The 17,555-nt window shown below is 36.2% G+C and overlaps 1 protein-coding gene across 3 annotated transcripts; it reads right to left on the bottom strand.

Moving 5' to 3' along the window:
• Positions 1-582: 582 nt before the first annotated feature.
• LOC113772091 (long chain base biosynthesis protein 1-like) lies at positions 583-7,452 on the bottom strand. Of its 3 annotated transcripts, XM_027316635.1 has the most exons (14): positions 7,375-7,390; positions 6,695-6,795; positions 6,022-6,117; positions 5,849-5,943; positions 4,593-4,684; positions 4,109-4,202; positions 3,950-4,022; positions 3,713-3,845; positions 2,938-3,112; positions 2,119-2,259; positions 1,944-2,039; positions 1,647-1,788; positions 1,434-1,561; positions 583-1,279 (listed from the first exon to the last, which is right to left on the bottom strand). In XM_027316635.1, the coding sequence occupies exons 3-14, from the start codon at positions 6,110-6,112 to the stop codon at positions 1,103-1,105; spliced, it is 1,437 nt and encodes a 478-aa protein (XP_027172436.1). In that variant the 5' UTR covers positions 6,113-6,117; positions 6,695-6,795; positions 7,375-7,390; the 3' UTR covers positions 583-1,102. The 3 variants fall into 3 exon arrangements, with proteins under 3 accessions (XP_027172436.1, XP_027172434.1, XP_027172435.1); XM_027316633.1 differs by lacking the exon at positions 6,695-6,795 and having other exon boundaries at positions 6,022-6,139; positions 7,375-7,452; XM_027316634.1 differs by lacking the exon at positions 6,695-6,795 and having other exon boundaries at positions 7,375-7,448.
• Between the last annotated feature and the right edge of the window lie 10,103 nt (positions 7,453-17,555).

The raw sequence follows: 17,555 nt of genomic DNA, 5'->3' as shown, positions 1-17,555 counted from the left end.
CTTCAAGGAAAGGTGAGAATCAATTTCAACACTTGGCCAGTTTTCAATAAATATTCTTTATTCATATCATACAGAAAATATTTTAACAAGTACTTAAAAACTGTAAATCTACACATAAGAACAACTAACATCAAGAAGTTAGGCTGCCTATTGAAAAAGCATTAGAAGCTTTTACAGGACAACGTAATCTGAGGTATATGCAAGCACTGAGCAGTGTTGCAATATGCTATGTTTTCGGCAGCAAATCCCAATTCAGCAGATTTGCTCAGTTTGTATCTTTTCTGTTACCAAGGCTTTTCCAGAAACACTACCTGGATGTATGCAGATGAAAAAGATTTTAATGGCCTGGTACTACATTTCCTCATCCATTGATATCCTTGTCTAGTCTCTTTCTCAAATACGCATTTGGCTTTTACAAATCTTTTCTAGTTATGTGATATCACTGATATGGTAGTCTTGGTACTGCTCTATCTTCCTTGCAAAAACTATTGTGCAGTGCACTGAGAGAATAATCACAAATAGATGTCCAAGCAATTATTGATTTCATCTTTTGCAATATGATTCTGGATGAGACTCAACTACTAAGAATCGCAACGAGCTTTGAACATAAAGCTAGAATGGTTCAGATGTCATAGTTCCGGTTTGGTGTTCTCTACCTTCTTATGGATGGTCTGATAAAGCATCTTTTTCATCTGACGCTTGCTGTGTAGCTTAAGATGGAGACGCCCAACAAATCCAGGAAATAGAGGTTAGTGACGTTTAACTTAAACATGAATATCTACATTCAATTGACGACTACGGTTCTTCTGTTATCCCCTTTCTGGTGCTCAGGGAGAATAAAAGGAATCATATTCCACTACAAAGATCTAAATAGCTTGCATCAGTCAAAATTGTACCATTTTAGCAGTCCTACTGAACTCGGATAAAAGGATTAAAACCAACAACAGATTCAAAATACTCGTGCACCTGTCTTCAAATAAACTTGCAGTCTTCTTGCTATTTCTGCTTGCATGAGAAGATCACTGAATTGAAGGTCCATCACCAGATCTGAAATCCGTGCTCCAATTGAAAAGACCATGCCAGACTTCCAAGTTTGCAACATCTAATCATGACCATTTAAAGCCAGAGCTGCAACTCTCTTCAGTGATTCACCTGCTTTCATTAGGTCGTCTTCTGTATGAGCAGCAGAGACAAATAATCTAATGCCCACAGGCAATTTGCATTTGTCAAGAGTTGATCTTCTTGAAGTAGCAACGAAAACAGTGTCTTCCTTCAGTACCTGCGGACACAAGATTTATTTCAACTTCAATTTTCAAGATGGACAGAAAGGATGTGCAGGCGTGTGGTTTCCAAGTTCCAGATGTAAACTCAATCAGGCAGACCAATTAGGGAAGTAAAAGAATTTACTGGATGAGTTCAAGTACAAAACTTACACGGTGAGCTATCTCTTCAAGCACCTGAAGGTCACCTTTCGAGGAACCTGTTGACTTTTTTAATTGGAGAAAAACAATTGGTGATGCCGGATCACTTGCTATCTCAAGCCCTTGAATACCAGATAACCCTGCAGGCCAAGTTTGAAATGAAGAGCATATTCCTCACAGTTGAGGGATAAATGTAAATAACAAGACATGAAAAACTGAACGAACCTTTCCATAGCGTGCCAACATTTTTCTTCAGTTTTGTGATAAGATCAGGATTTTTTTCCAGGATATCAATTGCTGTGATTGCTGCAGTTGCTAGGTAAGGGGGCAAAGAAGCAGAAAAGACATAGCCAGAACTGCTAAGCCGCTGCCCAAAATATATACTGGGTAAGCATTAGTGCAAAGACCTAAACAGCTCAAGGAATATTGTAACTGAACTTTAGAGTAGTAAATTTATCTGCACTGTATCCTCATCAATGCAAGAATTCATATTACAACATTAAGCAGATAAAGTTTACACACTTGGTGGTCAATCACTCTTGCATTCCCAGTGCATACTCCTCCCTCTGTAGCCAATGCATGCCCCATAGCCGCCGTTATGATATCAATCTTGTCAACCTACAAGAGGACACAAATATAAAGCCACAAACAGGGACCTTTTGACTAATTAAACTTGGAAAAGGTACAAAATCATTACCGGAACTTTGCAGTACTCAGTTAAACCTCTGCCGGTACTGCCAAGAGCACCCAATGAATTGCTCTCATCCAGTAAAACACGGAATCGATACTTTTCCTTGAGTCTAACGATTTCATCTAAGGGAGCAATTTGTCCAGAATTCTGTAATTAAGCTAAGCCATTCAGAATAACACATCGTTCATCAAATAGAAGCTAGTTTGGAAAAATAAAAAATTTTAGTGGTAAGCATGTTAAGACTTGAAAAATACAAAGAAAAGAGAAGAAAAGAGGCAACATCAGCACTGCCTTCTTGGGACCAGTTTCCTTAACTTTGTCACATGGCACAGCCAGTAGTGCTACATGATCTATCATACTACTCTCTGGATTTCATGATTGATCCTTTATACCATATAATGTATAGTATTACTTGCTCGCCAATATTTTTCTTGCCATGTATCCAGCATACACCTCTCCTTGTCCAACATACACCTTTTCATGCCTTTACCTGACATGCCAACTTGACCCTATCCCCTTGTCCTCTCCTATGAATAACAATCCCCTCTCACTCTGTCTCCCTTGTGTTACTTTGTCTAATTCTGTCTACTGCCTTGATCACACCCAAGTTTACATAATGCCCCTGACTAGTTTACAACTAAAAAGATAAGAAATACTCTTAGCAACTCAACAACTTGGAACAATGCAGAGGAAAGTGGGGGGAAACTTTTCATTAAGGTGAGGTGGGAGGGAAAAGGGAATATCACACTACATATCTATTTGCTTCTAAAACATGATATGTGCAAGGATGATCAATGCACGATGTCATAACAAACCAAATAATACCTGATACACCGCTTCTACCACAATATAGCGCCTCAGCTTCTTTGCACGCTTGTTCTCCTGGGTGGCCTTCTCTAGCATATTTCTTAAGGATTCCATGTCATTGTGCTTGAAATATACTACTGTACTTCTGGAAAGCTGAAGGCCATTTTGAATTGCCCAGTGCACTCCCTCATCCCTGGAAGAGCAAAAATTCTTTTGAGAACTCATAACAAACCTTTAGACAGATTACTGCAATAGATTTGCCAGTCAACAACTGAAAGAAACAAATACACAAAATTCTGGTGAATCATGACAAAGTGACATTATATGATGATGTATATTGATGCCCTGTACCATGAAGGAACAGGTAGACATGGAAATCATAGGGATATAACTGATATATCATATAACTAATATCCAACACTGTTGCTCAAAAGGGTGGCCAGTATATGCTAGAGAGTAGCATGAATGAAACAAGAAGAATAAGAAGATGATGCTGATGAGAGACCGAAAAGTAATTAGGCAAGCAGGAGGAAAAAGTTAAAAGAAGGGGCAAAGAAACAGATGATAGCCAAAGCTTTAGAAAGGAAGAGATGTTTCAGTATGCAGAAGTGATCAGAAATTCTACTCAGACATCTTCATTCGTTGTTAGTTACATAATTGGATGATGCGATACGTCAAACATAAGGCAAGCCATTAATGACATATACTTGGAATCCGATCCCCAAGCAAAGAAACATCAGTAGATGACTAATGTTCATTGATGAGTTAAAACAGATAGATTGGATATACTCACGCAACAATAACATCTCCCTTTTTGCAAAATGCTGGGATTGCACTGAACATGGTGGAAAGCCCATAAGAGTAAAGTATAGAATCTGGAGTACCCAAAAACTTTGCTATTCTGGCCTCACAATCAAGGTGGACATCTGTACCAAAGATCAAAGGATAACTGGGTGCCCAAATTTCCAAGTTAAAAGGAGAAAATTGCAACCATGCCCATTGAAGTTTTGCAGATTAAATCAATTTATACCTATTGTTCCATAAAATCCACGAGGACCGCAAGAACCGACACCATATTTCTCCAATGATCTTGTACAAGCTTCCTGTTGTGCAACTTAGCTATGAAGGACATGTTTAAGAAATCCAACAGCACAAATTACCAATGACAAGAAAGGTAGCTTCTCCTTACAAGTAATTTCCCATGTCCGACTAATCCAAGGTAATTTGCTGAGGCAAAATTGATAACTTCTGTGCCATTAATTAATGTATGTGGTCCTGCAGCACTGCAAAGATACACCTGTTAATCAGAATGTATTCTTAACTGCAATAAAATCAGAAATTGAGATACTCAAGAACTTGTTTACTTAAACAAGGGAAGCATCATTGCTTTATCCATCACCTGGAGTCACAGTATCACGGGACCAATTTTTTGAAATAGGGCTATCAAAACAAATGGCCCCATTTCATTCAGTAAATATAAATTCAAGTTGCACATTTCCTTTCACACGTACGTTATTCTAACCATTTTCTCGGTAATTCCAGATAAAATTCTATGGTTCCATTTACCCCTCAAAAAAAAAAAAAAAAGTCCAACTTTACTAAACATGGCAGTTGGAAAAGCCAAACTTCAACAGGAAAATACTATGTAGGGGGCAAAAAAAGCCCGACTTTACCTCTCCAATGCAGGAGGTTCATATTTCATATCATCTGTGATTTTAGGAATTAGAGGTTCAGGAACCCACTCATCACATAGCTCATCAATTTCCTGAAAATATCAAGAAAATGCATTTGTCAGATCAGCCTGGTGAAACAAGTGACACTTTAGAAGACAGAGACACCAAAATTTTAACAGGTTAGCCCGGTCAGAAGACATAGAATAGTGCTTTCATGTAGTTTACTCTTCTTCCATTACTCCAGTATGTATTAGGCTTTATAAGAATTGATGGACTTCGATTTTCTTGCACTAGATATTGGAAGGTAATTCACTTGTAAGTTTAGGCTCCAAAACTTGGTGCACACTTCAGCTAAATATTATGCATCTTCATTGTGATAAAACAGGTAAGATGACATGCTCTATACCCTACTTTCTCAATGTGGGTTTTCTTTAAAGACCAAAAACAATACGTATACTAATTAACAATTAAAAAAAATGGACACCAATTGAATTATTCTCAGATTGGAGAGGGGGCCTGGCAGAGAGAGAGATTGCAGCTTTAACATCATATGCACAGATACATATTGGGGCAAAACAAACTTACCATCTTTATATGCACTACAACTTCGAATATAGACACTTCTCAGTCTTTCTTTTCTGAAGTGTTTGGTTGCATTTGGCTGGGGAAATCTTTTGTGTTTCCCCCCTTTTTTTTTTAAATTTTTCATTTCCTTGCTTTCATACTGTGATATATATCTCTCCAGGAAGTTTTATTTCTACAACATGCTCATCATTCTATTCCTCTAAATCCTAAGCTCAGGGAAACAAAACTTGGCATAGATGCAGCTATCTAGTATCTCAGTTAAGACAATCGCACTAATGTTTTGACACCAAAATTCTTACTCTAAGACATGATACGGATAAAGAATGGTCCAGAATGAACAGATACACCAGCCTCGTGAGAACAGAGTAACATACATCAACTGTATCATACAACGCTCATTTTAAACAATAAACAAGCACTTTTCCTATAGACACAGAACAATTCTAGTATCAAGAACTTTACATCCAACTCTGAGTATTACTGCACCCTAATAGCAATTCTCTTACCATATAAAGAATCAACACTGGAAGCAAAGGAGTAAGAGAAAAGCCCAGATCAAATTCTTTTTCTTAATTTGAGTCTCAAAAAGCACAACACAAACCAGGCCAACTGAAAAAAATAAACAAATGAAGAAATACAAGTCCTTTGGTGGCTAGGTATCCCTAACAAACCTTCTTTGTCAATGGTCTTTTAGGTGGTTTATAACTCTTCTGCGAAAGAAGGAAAATAATGACCACAACGAGAAGACCCTCCACAAATAGATGACCTACATGGAAACAGGAAAAGTTATACACCTCCAAAATGAGGAGTAAGCATTAGAGCTTTATCTGGTTTGATGGCATACCTCCAATGTTCACTCCAAAGACAACTGCTCTTGCAAAAGGAGCATCAAAAGCAAAAGTAAGCCAATCTGATGCAGCTTTTAGCATATCCATAGCAACTGATGCCATTGTACTAGTTAGCTAATTGCATAAATGCAAGGAAATTTCATTCAACCCACAAAGAAGTAAAAAGAAGGACAAATAAAAGGAATTAGAAGATTAATATATAGAAATTAAAGGTTGACTAATAGCCTAAAATAAACGTTGCATCTTCTCAAGCATAAAAAATAAGAGACATATCTTGTTAGACGTGCCAATCATCTAATATTCAACATAGTAAAGAATTTTCGCATGCTTTGGTGTTTGGGGTTGGCAACAACGTCCTAGTTCTCCTAGTGACAGATATCTGGATAGATTCTTCTTCTTTATCTCCTTTATTTTCCCCCACATTCAACTAGAAGAAAGGAGATTTAACACTGACAGATATTTTAACCTCCCTTAAGATGAAATGTCAGTTTTACACTAGCAACTACACCTCAAGGTCCAAATGGACGTAACATGTTTAATGATGGCATCAAGAAACTCAGAGATTCTTTATCGTATACATGTCTCTAAAGAATGGTCTTGATTATTTCTCTAATCCAAAAAAAGTATAAGACGATGAGTTTCATTGTCATAAGATATCAAAAAACTTACTAAATGAGGCCTACAAAGCTTTCTGATCAATTACAATATTGATATGGTTTGAACTTTCAATCCCATAATTCTAGCTCACACCACCGCTCATGTTTTTGACTCTGCATTCAAAGTTAGCTTCAGCTTACGTCGTTGTTAATTTAGTGCCAATAGCAATTAATAATACGAATTATAAGCATAAAGATGAGAATTTTAACTTCATTTGAAATGGTTTGTAGCCCAAAAACTCCCATATATTCTTCCAATTACATCATCCATCCACTAGGCTCAAAATCACAGCCAATCAAACAGTAGCTCCTACCAAAAAAGGGAAAAACAAGATGAATATATTTGGCAAATTCTAACATATTGAAACTGGCCACCCCAAAAAAGTGAATTTGATCAGATCACATCAATCGCCTAATTAACAATCATACTCGCAACATTTTCACCAAAAAACTAATACTAATCAACAGCTTAAGAAAATCAAATCTAGTTAAACGGAGGAATTCCTGTGGAGGAGAATATTTTTGTAGAAATAATTAAGCAAAATCTTAACCTCCAAATCCAAAATTATTCTAATATGCATGCAGAAATTACCAAAGCAGATTTACTAATACATAAGGCGGAGAAGTGTTAGTGAAGGGGTGGGGGATGGTCGCCGGCCGGCAAAGAGGGGACGGGAGAGATGGATGGCGTACCTCAGGCTGGTGCTTGGCTAGATGCTGAATGACAAATGGAGAAACAGTTAATTTTGTTAGTCTTTTTGTTTTAATAAATGGGAAATAAAGTCCAATGTCTTTTTGGAAAAGTCGAATTTCTTTATGAAGCCAACTTTGGCGGTTCGACTGGTCAACCAGTGAACCAGTAGCATAACCGAGTTGGGTTTTTCTTATCTGATCGGACCAGAAAATGACCCAATACTCCAATAGGCACTTGAATTTCAGTTTATCTACCACCCCCCCCCCCCGCGCGGGTTTCAACAACACCAAAAAAAAAGGGTAATTTCAGAAACCTCCCCTAAGGTCTGTCATAAAATCGCTCAGCTCTCCTAAAGTTTTTAAAATCTCACTTATCTCCCCTATTAACTTGATAAAACTAAATACTCCAATGAAAGGTTACAAATTGACAATAATACCCTTGTTCTTAATAACTATTTAAGCAAAATGCCCAAACAAAGTGAAATTTTTAAACCAAAACGTGTAAATTAAAAAAATTGCTATTTAATAATGGTCCATATTTCTTTACATTAGAGTCGTGGTAGGATAGCCAAGGACCGGGATAAATTAAATCTAATGAAGATCAGCTGCTTAGGAGCATTTAATGAGTAATTAACATGTTGAAAAATTTCGTGGGCGATTATAATTAAAGAAGTGAAGGTATGTTTTTTAGAAAATATGTTTTAATAAATGATTTAGTTTAAGTTGTATTGAAAACTAAAATAATCTCTTCATACATGTGAATTTTTCAAGGTGTAGAATTTGCTTTTGCTCCAATACAACCAAAATAAATAGTTTAAGTCAAGAAATTTACCCCTTATAAAAATTTAATCTTATTTTATTTGTTATTGTAGTTATAAACTCCATAAGTAGGATAACATAAGAGTAGTATTGGAGCAAAAGTTTTATCTTTCTTGTATTTCCTTCAAAGGGGTTACAATGTTACAAGAAATGGCAATTCAAAGGAGGTAAGTGAGATTTTAAAATTTTTAGGGGGCTAAGTGATATTATGAGAAATCTTAGGGGAGGTTTCTAAATTATTCCAAAGAAAGGAAGAAGGCTTTAAATGATATGCCTACTTGGCTAATTGATAGACACAAACATGGGAATTTCTAAAAATTAGGAGGTAAACCATTTATTAGTTTAGAATAATATGCTCCATGAGTTTTATGTTGTTCATAATATTTGGTTCACGGAATGACACAAAACTGGACTACTAATCGTATGTCATCTTATGTTTGCATTTTTATACATGAGATGATACATCCCACCTAATCGAATTAACCCCTCATACGGGACATAAAATAATTCGATAGGGAGAGGTGATATGAATTATCCCAGGATAGTTTAGTGGTGAGATGATAAAATAGACTTATTTATCCCTACCAATAGAATAATGCTTTATTCCAATAACTATATAAACTTATCCTCTCACTATAATATTATCTAATTTTTGGACTAATTTGCCACTATTAATACCATAACAAGATTTTGCACGATTTTGCCCCTGCAATAAAAAATTAATTTTGGACTAATTTGCCCATGTTAATAATATATAATAATCTAGGACTAATTTGCCCATACTATTAACAAAAACTAAAATTTTTACTATTTGCCCATATTAATGAAAAGACTAAAATTTTGGACAAATTTGCTCTTACTAATGAAAATTTTATGTTTTGAACTAATTTGCCCATTTTGATTAAATAACTAAATTTTGGACTAAATTACCCCTATTATTAGTAAAATTAAAATTTTGACTAATTTGCCCCTATTAAATTTTTAGAATGATTTATCCTTATTAAAAGCAAAAGTAAATTTTGTGCTAATTTAGCCGTACTAGTTAATTATATGACCACATTTTGTTGGTTAATATTAATGTGTAAAAGATTAGACACGTCAATTGAAACTTGTGAACCCATTTGGTAAGCTCGAATTGGGCTCAAAATAGAAAGACTTGTATGTTGGTTCAGGCTCGAACCACTCAAAACTCATATATGTGTGTTATTTACTAATATCAAATTCATGTTCAAATCATGTACATATGTACATGTGCGTGCGTGTGTATGTAACTTTCTACAAGTTGAGTTTAGGCTTACTAAAACCCAGTTAACAATAACTATAGGTTTGCTATAAGGGTATTTTGGTCTATAAATAAGTAATTCCAACTCATCCTATTTTCAATTAAATACAAGTTGAGATTATTTTCTAAAACATTCCATTTAACATAAAACCAACTAAATACTAGCTAACGAGATTACTCATCCAGAGATGACTCAATCCAAGGATAAGTAATCCTCTCTCATCCAATCCGTGAACCAAACGTACCAAACCTTTGGTAAAGAAAAGGGCATTTCTCTTTAAATGTTTTGAATTTAAAACATAAGCCTTTGAAACTTTAAACTTTTCAAAATTCATGCTATTAGGTAAAATCATTCTTCTCCTAATTTACTATTTTATGAGAATATAAACAAATAATGTTGAATATGTACAATATATGATTATAGGAACTTATTCATCTTGTAATGTTAGTTACTAGTGTAATTTAGTACGCATTTTTTGTTATTTGGTCTTTTGTATCAAAAATTTCATGATTTGGCTTACAAGGTTTCTTGGAATCTATATGATTTTATGAATGAATGATGTTTTTCATATAAGATTCTTTTAATTTCGACATGATAATTTGTAAATGGACGCAAATTTGTTTTTGATATGGTTCATTTTTTTTTTTATATGTCATTGTTAAAAGGGTAAAAGAGTTAAAGTATTGATCCTTAAAAGATAAATGTAAGAAAGAAATTAATAATTATTATGATATATGTGACATGCGTATAAATAAATATAATAGAGAAAAACCTTTTAAAGTTTAGTAACAGGTTAACTAGCATCACACAATAACACAAGTTATCTGAACTCTCATGTGAAAGGTTACACTGAATTACATATTTGTAGAAAGGTATAATATATTTTACAAAATGAGACATTTTCCTATACCTATATCATTCGTGGACCATGGAATAAATAGTAAATATATAAGTCTTATATAAGAAAAGTAATTGGCAAACCACTTTAAGAGGGCAAAATATTTTCTTATATACTTTGAAAGCACACAAAATTTTGTAAATGTAGTGATAGAAACCTCATACTTATTATTGAGTTGTTGAACCCATAATCCAAGGAAAGTTACAATATAATGAGTTCCTATATACATATACATATATATATATATGTTCCTATAAGTTTCTAAATAAATTAAATCCTTTTTATCCCAATCAATAAATACAAATTGTGACGACCCCACTTCTCCCTAAAGCGAACCAGAGGGTTGGCGGGTTGCCTGCCTAGCTCTCGCCAGGGCTCACGCAAGGAAACTGGCTGAACCCTTCCGACGTACAACTTAAACCATTACAAAATTCGTCACCCGAACAAGCCAATCCTTAAACGACCAAAACACTAAGAACACATTAACTTCAGAGATAACATTACCATTGGACAACTGAACATCCACTCTTACGTACATCTCCAATCAGATTAAAACATAATTACACTTATACATTACAAACCACAAAATGAAATCATAAACCCAAATACATTCATACAAGTCAAATAACAACACAGAGTTTGCACTTTTCCAACTTCAAGTGGCAACCCAAGACGAAAGATACATTGTCTGATTCAAAACAACATTCATAAAAGGTAAAGGCAGACTTCAGGTCTCTCAAATGCCAGAACCTGTTCAGGAAAACAAGTAACGTGGGGTGAGCTAAAACTCAGTGGTGCCCCAAACATGCTATCATATAAAACAAGTAGCAAATAATAGCTCCAAACTAAAATTCAACAAGTAGGAAAGCGTATAACAGCACAAGGTAGGATACAGGGCTCTCAGGAGCCATTTTCCACGAACTTGATCAAAATTTAACCGCAGTTAACCCTCCGTCAACTCTCACTATCTAAAGTCCTAGTAGATTTTTTTTTCCTTAACATGCTCCGACCAACTTATTCCCACCGGGCCCATTCTTCTCACGAGAGAGTTTGGTATTACTCGAGTATACCTTTTTATGGCCTAGTCGAGGGATTCACCCAACGACGTCACAACAAGTGGTTACCAAGTCAGGATAAGAGGCCCTCCCACCCTAAGGTGTGGTACATTCCCCTGCCTGGTGGTTTAGTTGATGAGTCCACACTCCAGTCAATAGTTGCAAGGTTTTTGATACTTGAGTTAGGATAAGAGGCCCTCCCACCCTCAGGTGTGGTACATTCCCCCACTCAGTACTTAACTAGAGCGAGCAAAATATTCGAGAAAACATTTCAAGCAAATCACCACTCGAAAGGGCTAGTGCGATAAAGTACACACTGCCCATTTCGATGGATCAGGAAAACCACTATCCGATTATCACATAACAAGTCAAGAAAGCACTTTAACAAGATAAACATAGAACAAGCAAGGACACTCACCAAAAGTGAAGCTCAAAAGTCAAGTTGGGAATCGAAGTCCACGTCCTCGCTAAACCCTAAAAGACCAAGTTTTAAAACTATAAGTTTTACTATACAAGTTCTTGGTTTATATATGAAAGATTATCCGGTATATAACTAGTTTATCTTCTCAAAGTAAATCCACAATTCTCTTAGAATTTAAACTAGTAAAAGTGATAAAGTATTTCGTATGATTTCTTTGAAGGTACTTTCTTTCTAGAGGTGCAAACCAGAACCCCCTTACTTCAAATAAGGTTTCTTGCCGGACAAGTTTTCTACGCCTTTCATTTAAAGTTATTAAAATCTCGTGTTTTTAACAACTTTCCCCTAAAACAACTAGTCAGGGACAATTTTACGAAAAATCTAGAGTTTAGAAGTTAATGTAATTATTTCCTAAAGGTAATAAGGCTAGTTTAAGCAAAGGAAAGAATTAACTAGTTGGCAAGGTTTTAAAAGTCCCGACACTCGAATTTTAGCATTATCGTACTATACTCAATTTCTATAGCTTGATACTAGGACAAAATATTTCAACAAAGCTTGGTTAAAAAGTACTCGAATTCAAAGGACCAAAACGGCCTTCACGATTCTAATTTACTTGCACATTATATTCCAATTTGTCAATATAGAAAAATCACAATTCAAACATCAATTTCACTAGGGTTTCATCAATCATTAGCCCTAGGTCTCAACAAGTTCAATTCTAATCAAGAAAAAAAAATTAAACAAAGGAAGTCCAAGACATCAAAACAATTCCAAACCACAAGTCATGGACTTTCCAAGTGCATTTCGGCCAAATCACTTAAACGATTCCACCAAAATTTGACTCTTGTAAAAAAATACTCAAATGGCCAAGAGCTTCATCAATTATTAGTTCTTGGCATCAAACAATCACTTCTTACAACAAATCAACCGGAAATTCAACTCAAAACATAAAGGAAAGTCACGGCCAGCTTAACTCACAAGTAACTCTAGAAATTCAGATTTTTTTTTTCTTTCATCCACGGCTCAATCAGCAACATGCATGACCAAATAACTAATTAACTATCAGTTTAATCCAAAACCAGGCTCGGACATCATCAAAAAAAATCATCAACCAACCAGAATTTCATCCAAGGCTTCTCGGTTGGCTTGCATGCAAGCAGATTCTGCACCGCTTCGATTTTCTTGCTTATTCAAGGCTGATTAACCTCATGCAAAGCTTAATCATCCAGTTTTTAGTTAGCTAAACACACATCTAGGCTCAGATCACCTCAAATTAACAAATTAAAGCTGCAATTCCCAGCTCAATCTCTCGGCAATTCCCATTTTCTTCATAATCAGATTTTCCTGTGACTTAATTCATCATCCAACTGCACAACCATCACATGCATGCTCATAAGCAACTTCGTCTACCTATAATTAACTAGTCTAAGTCCAGAATTTACCTCAACTTGAAACTCAACTCACGCGACAAGCAGCTGCAATTTTTCCCTCCTCTCGGCTTGCTAAGGAACTCGGGTATGGCTGGTCTGAGCTCGGTTAGTGCAGGCTGTGGTGTTGGTTGTTGGAGTTGATCACAAGTGGTTGAAGATGAGGAAGGAAATGGTCAGTTCTCGGCAGTGATGAAGAAGATGAAGACAGATAGCTCGCACAAACTACCTCTTGCTCTCTCTCTCTCTCGGACAGTTCAGAAATGCAGCTTGCCGACTCTCTCTCTCCCTTGCTCAATCTTACAAATGAAATGGAGGAAGTGTTGGCTCTCGGTCCTCTTCACCAGCTCACGGATGGAATGAAGGAAGAACGGTAAGTCTCTCTCTTTTCTCTCTAGCTTACGGACAGAAAGAAAAAAAATAAAGAGCTCGGCTCTTTCTCTCACTTCACTCTCGGTTCGTGGCAGAAGAAGGAAATGGAAATGGAATTGTTGTGGTGAATTGGAGTTGATGTAGTGGTGTGGGTGTAGTGGGATGAGCCGGCAGTATGGAAGTGCTTGGATTTGAAGCTTGCCCAATGAAGTTCCATGACTGCATGGTTAATTTGAGATGGAGGAAGGCTAATTTGGTCTTTTAACATCTTGTCCGACCTTCCACTTAGGTCCTCACTCATAATCTAATTCCAAAACTTTACCTCAAATGAAATTTGATAGCCTACTAGTATACCAATCTCGCAAAAATTCAATTATCGAGATTTTAACGTCCTAAGTGAAATTATAAAGGGTTTTGACCTAAAATCGATTTCGTCTTAATTCTAGGTTCCCGTTGACACTTAACATTATTAACACTTAGAATTAGCGATCAGAATTCAAAAAATTAATATTAAAGCAATAAAACAATCTACATCAAGAAATATTATTTTAACTTGGCAAAGTTCAAATAGTTTAATATTTTGCACAATTAAATTATTTGTAACATAAGAATTATTATATTTTTTTTCCATACTTACTTAAGAACAAATGAAAATAAAATTTGTTAAAAGTCTAAAATGCAAATGCAATATGTATATATATATATATATATTTTTTCAAGGTTCTCACATCCTCCACCCTTAAATGAATTTTGTCCTCAAAATCCTCACCTTCTAAAGAAATAATTCGGAGTATTTTCTCTGCATATCCTTTTCTAGTTCCCAAGTTGCCTCCTCTATTCCACGATTTCTCCATATAATTTTCACCAAAGGAATTTTCTTACCTCTCAATTCTTTCACTTCTCTTTTCAAAATCTTAACTGCTCCTTCTTCATAAGTTAACGACTCATCCACCTCAATTTCTTCCAATTGCAACACATGGCTTGGGTCAGGGTGATATTTCTTAAGCATAGAAACATGAAATACATTGTGAACCTTGGCCATGCTCGCAGGCAATCTCAACTGATACGCCACTTTACCGATTCATTTCAAAATTTCAAAAGGTCCAATATATTTTGGCTTTAGCTTCTTACCCTTTTTGGACACTACTCCGCCCTTCAAGGGTTTAACTCTTAGGAAAATTTTGTCTCCTACTTTGAACTCCAAATCTTTCCTCCTTGTGTCAGCGTAGCTCTTTTGTCGACTTTGGACAGTTTGAAGCCTTTCTCTAATTAGCTTCACTTTCTCATGAGCTTCTTCCATCCAAGATATAGCCGTTGGGTCTAAAATTTTCTTCTCTCCCACTTCATCCCAATGAATCGGAGATCGACACCTTCTCCCATACAATGCCTCATAAGGTGCCATTTGAATTGAAGCGTGATAGCTGTTATTATAGGCAAATTCTACTAAGGTCATATACTGACTCCATTTACCTCCAAAATCCAATATACACGACCTCAGCATATCTTCCAAAGTCTGAATTTTCCTTTCTGACTGTCCGTCTGTTTGGGGATGATAAGCAGTGCTAAATTTTAACTTGGTCCCCAATGTCTCTTGAAATTTCTGCCAGAAACGTGAAACAAACCATGGATCTCGATCAGACACAATGCTTATAGGAATACCATGCAATCTCATGATCTCTTCTGTGTACAACTTGGCTAGTTTCTCCAAAGAAAAGCTCATGCTCACAGGTAGAAAATGTGCGGACTTGGTAAGCCTGTCAACTATCACCCAAACCACATCACATTCTTTTTTATTTCGAGGCAATCCCTTTACAAAATCCATGGTTATGTGTTTCCATTTCCATTCGGGAATTTCTAGTGGCTGCAATAGACCAGAGGGTTTCTGATGTTCAGCTTTTACTTGTTGGCATATCAGACATTTTTGTACAAATTTCGCCACGTGCTTTTTCAAACCATCCCACCAATATAACTCTTTCACATCGTGATACATTTTGTTCACTCCTGAGTGTATAGTATACCTTGATCGATGTGATTCTTCTAGAATTTCTTTCCTTAACCCTTCATCAACTGGAACCACAATTTGATCTCGAAACCTTAACACTCCTTCAGACCCTAATTTAAAGTCTAGGGTTTCTCCTTTTTGCACTTTCTCCAACTTTTTCTGGATTATAAGGTCCGTTTTCTGTGCCTCCTTAATACGCTCCAATAATGGTGACTTCAACGATAAGTTCCTAAATAAAATCTTCATTCTCTCCAAGCGACGGTTCCAAATACTAACCTCTTCTAACATGTCCCATTCTTTTACCATTAACCCCGCTACTTGGGTCTTTCTATTTAGAGCGTCTGCTACCTCGTTGGCTTTTCCTGGGTAGTAGTTGATAGAACAATCATAATCTTCTAAAAATTCTACCCACCGCCTCTGTCTCAAATTCAATTCCTTTTGGGAGAACAAGTACTTAAGGCTCTTGTGGTCCGTATAAACTTCAAAGGTCACACTATACAAGTAATGCCTCCATTTCTTTAAGGCAAAGACCACTGCGGCCAGTTCTAGGTCATGCGTTGAGTAATTTTGTTCGTGAGGCTTCAATTTTCTAGAGGCATAGGCAACTACCTTACCCTTTTGCATTAGTACGCATCCTAGACCTTCCCTAGAGGCATCAGAGTATACGATATAACTTTCTACTCCGTCAGGCAATGCCAAAACAGGAGATGATGTTAAGCGTTTCTTTAACTCCTGAAAGCTTGACTCGCACTTTGGAGTCCAAATGAACTTATTATTTTTTTTTGTCAGCTCTGTCATAGGTCCAGCAATCTTCGAAAAGTCCTTGATGAACCGCCTGTAATAACCTGCTAAACCCAAGAAACTTCTATCCTCTGTTGGAGTTTCTGGCTGCTTCCACGTTGTGACTGCCTCAACTTTTGCCGGATCTACGGCAATTCCATCTTTAGAAACTTTGTGCCCTAGAAAAAAAAAATTTTCCAGCCAAAACTCGCACTTGCTAAATTTAGCATACAGCTTATGCTCTCTTAAGATCTGCAGAACTATCTCCAAGTGTTTAGCATGTTCTTCCCGAGTCTTAGAATATATTAGGATATCATCAATAAAACTACTACAAACTGATCCAAGTACTTTTTAAAGACTCTCTGCATTAAGTTCATGAAGGCAGCTGGTGCATTGGTTAATCCAAATGGCATAACTGCAAATTCAAAATGTCCATATCTTGTATTAAAAGCAGTCTTAGGTATGTCTTCCTTCTTAATTTTCAACTGATAATACCCTTGCCTCAAATCCAGTTTGGAGAAAACTACTGATCCTTGCAGCTGGTCGAATAGGCTGTCAATCAGTGGTAGATGGTATTTATTTTTAATTGTAATTTCATTTAATCCTCGATAATCAATACATAATCTCAAACTTTCATCCTTTTTCTTAACAAATAGAACAGGTGCTCCCCATGGCGAATCACTTTTTCTAACAAAACCTCTCTCCAATAAATCCTGTAATTGAATTTTTAATTCTTTTAGCTCTGTAGGAGCCATTCGGTACGGAGTCTTAGAAATCGGAGCCGTTCGCGGCACTAGTTCAATCTTGAATTCCACTTCTCTCTCTGGAGGTAATGTTTTTAATTCTTCAGAAAAAATATCTGGATATTCCCTTACCACTGGCACATCTTCCAACTTTACTTGGTCACTGGGAGCATTAATCAGGAAGGCTAAGAAACCTTGCGCTCCTTTATACAACATTTTCCTTGCCCGAATTCCCGAATTCATAGCAGACGATGCTAACCTGCCTTTCACATCCAATTTCAGGGTTGCTTCCCCGGGAATCCAAAATTCTAACACTTTTGCTCTACAATCAAGCTTAGCATGGTAATGAGCTAGAAAATCCATTCCTATAATAACATCATACCA

This window comes from Coffea eugenioides, chromosome 5 (assembly GCF_003713205.1).
Source record: "Coffea eugenioides isolate CCC68of chromosome 5, Ceug_1.0, whole genome shotgun sequence".
Taxonomy (NCBI): domain Eukaryota; kingdom Viridiplantae; phylum Streptophyta; class Magnoliopsida; order Gentianales; family Rubiaceae; genus Coffea; species Coffea eugenioides.
This window is presented reverse-complemented; position numbering and strand designations above follow the sequence as displayed.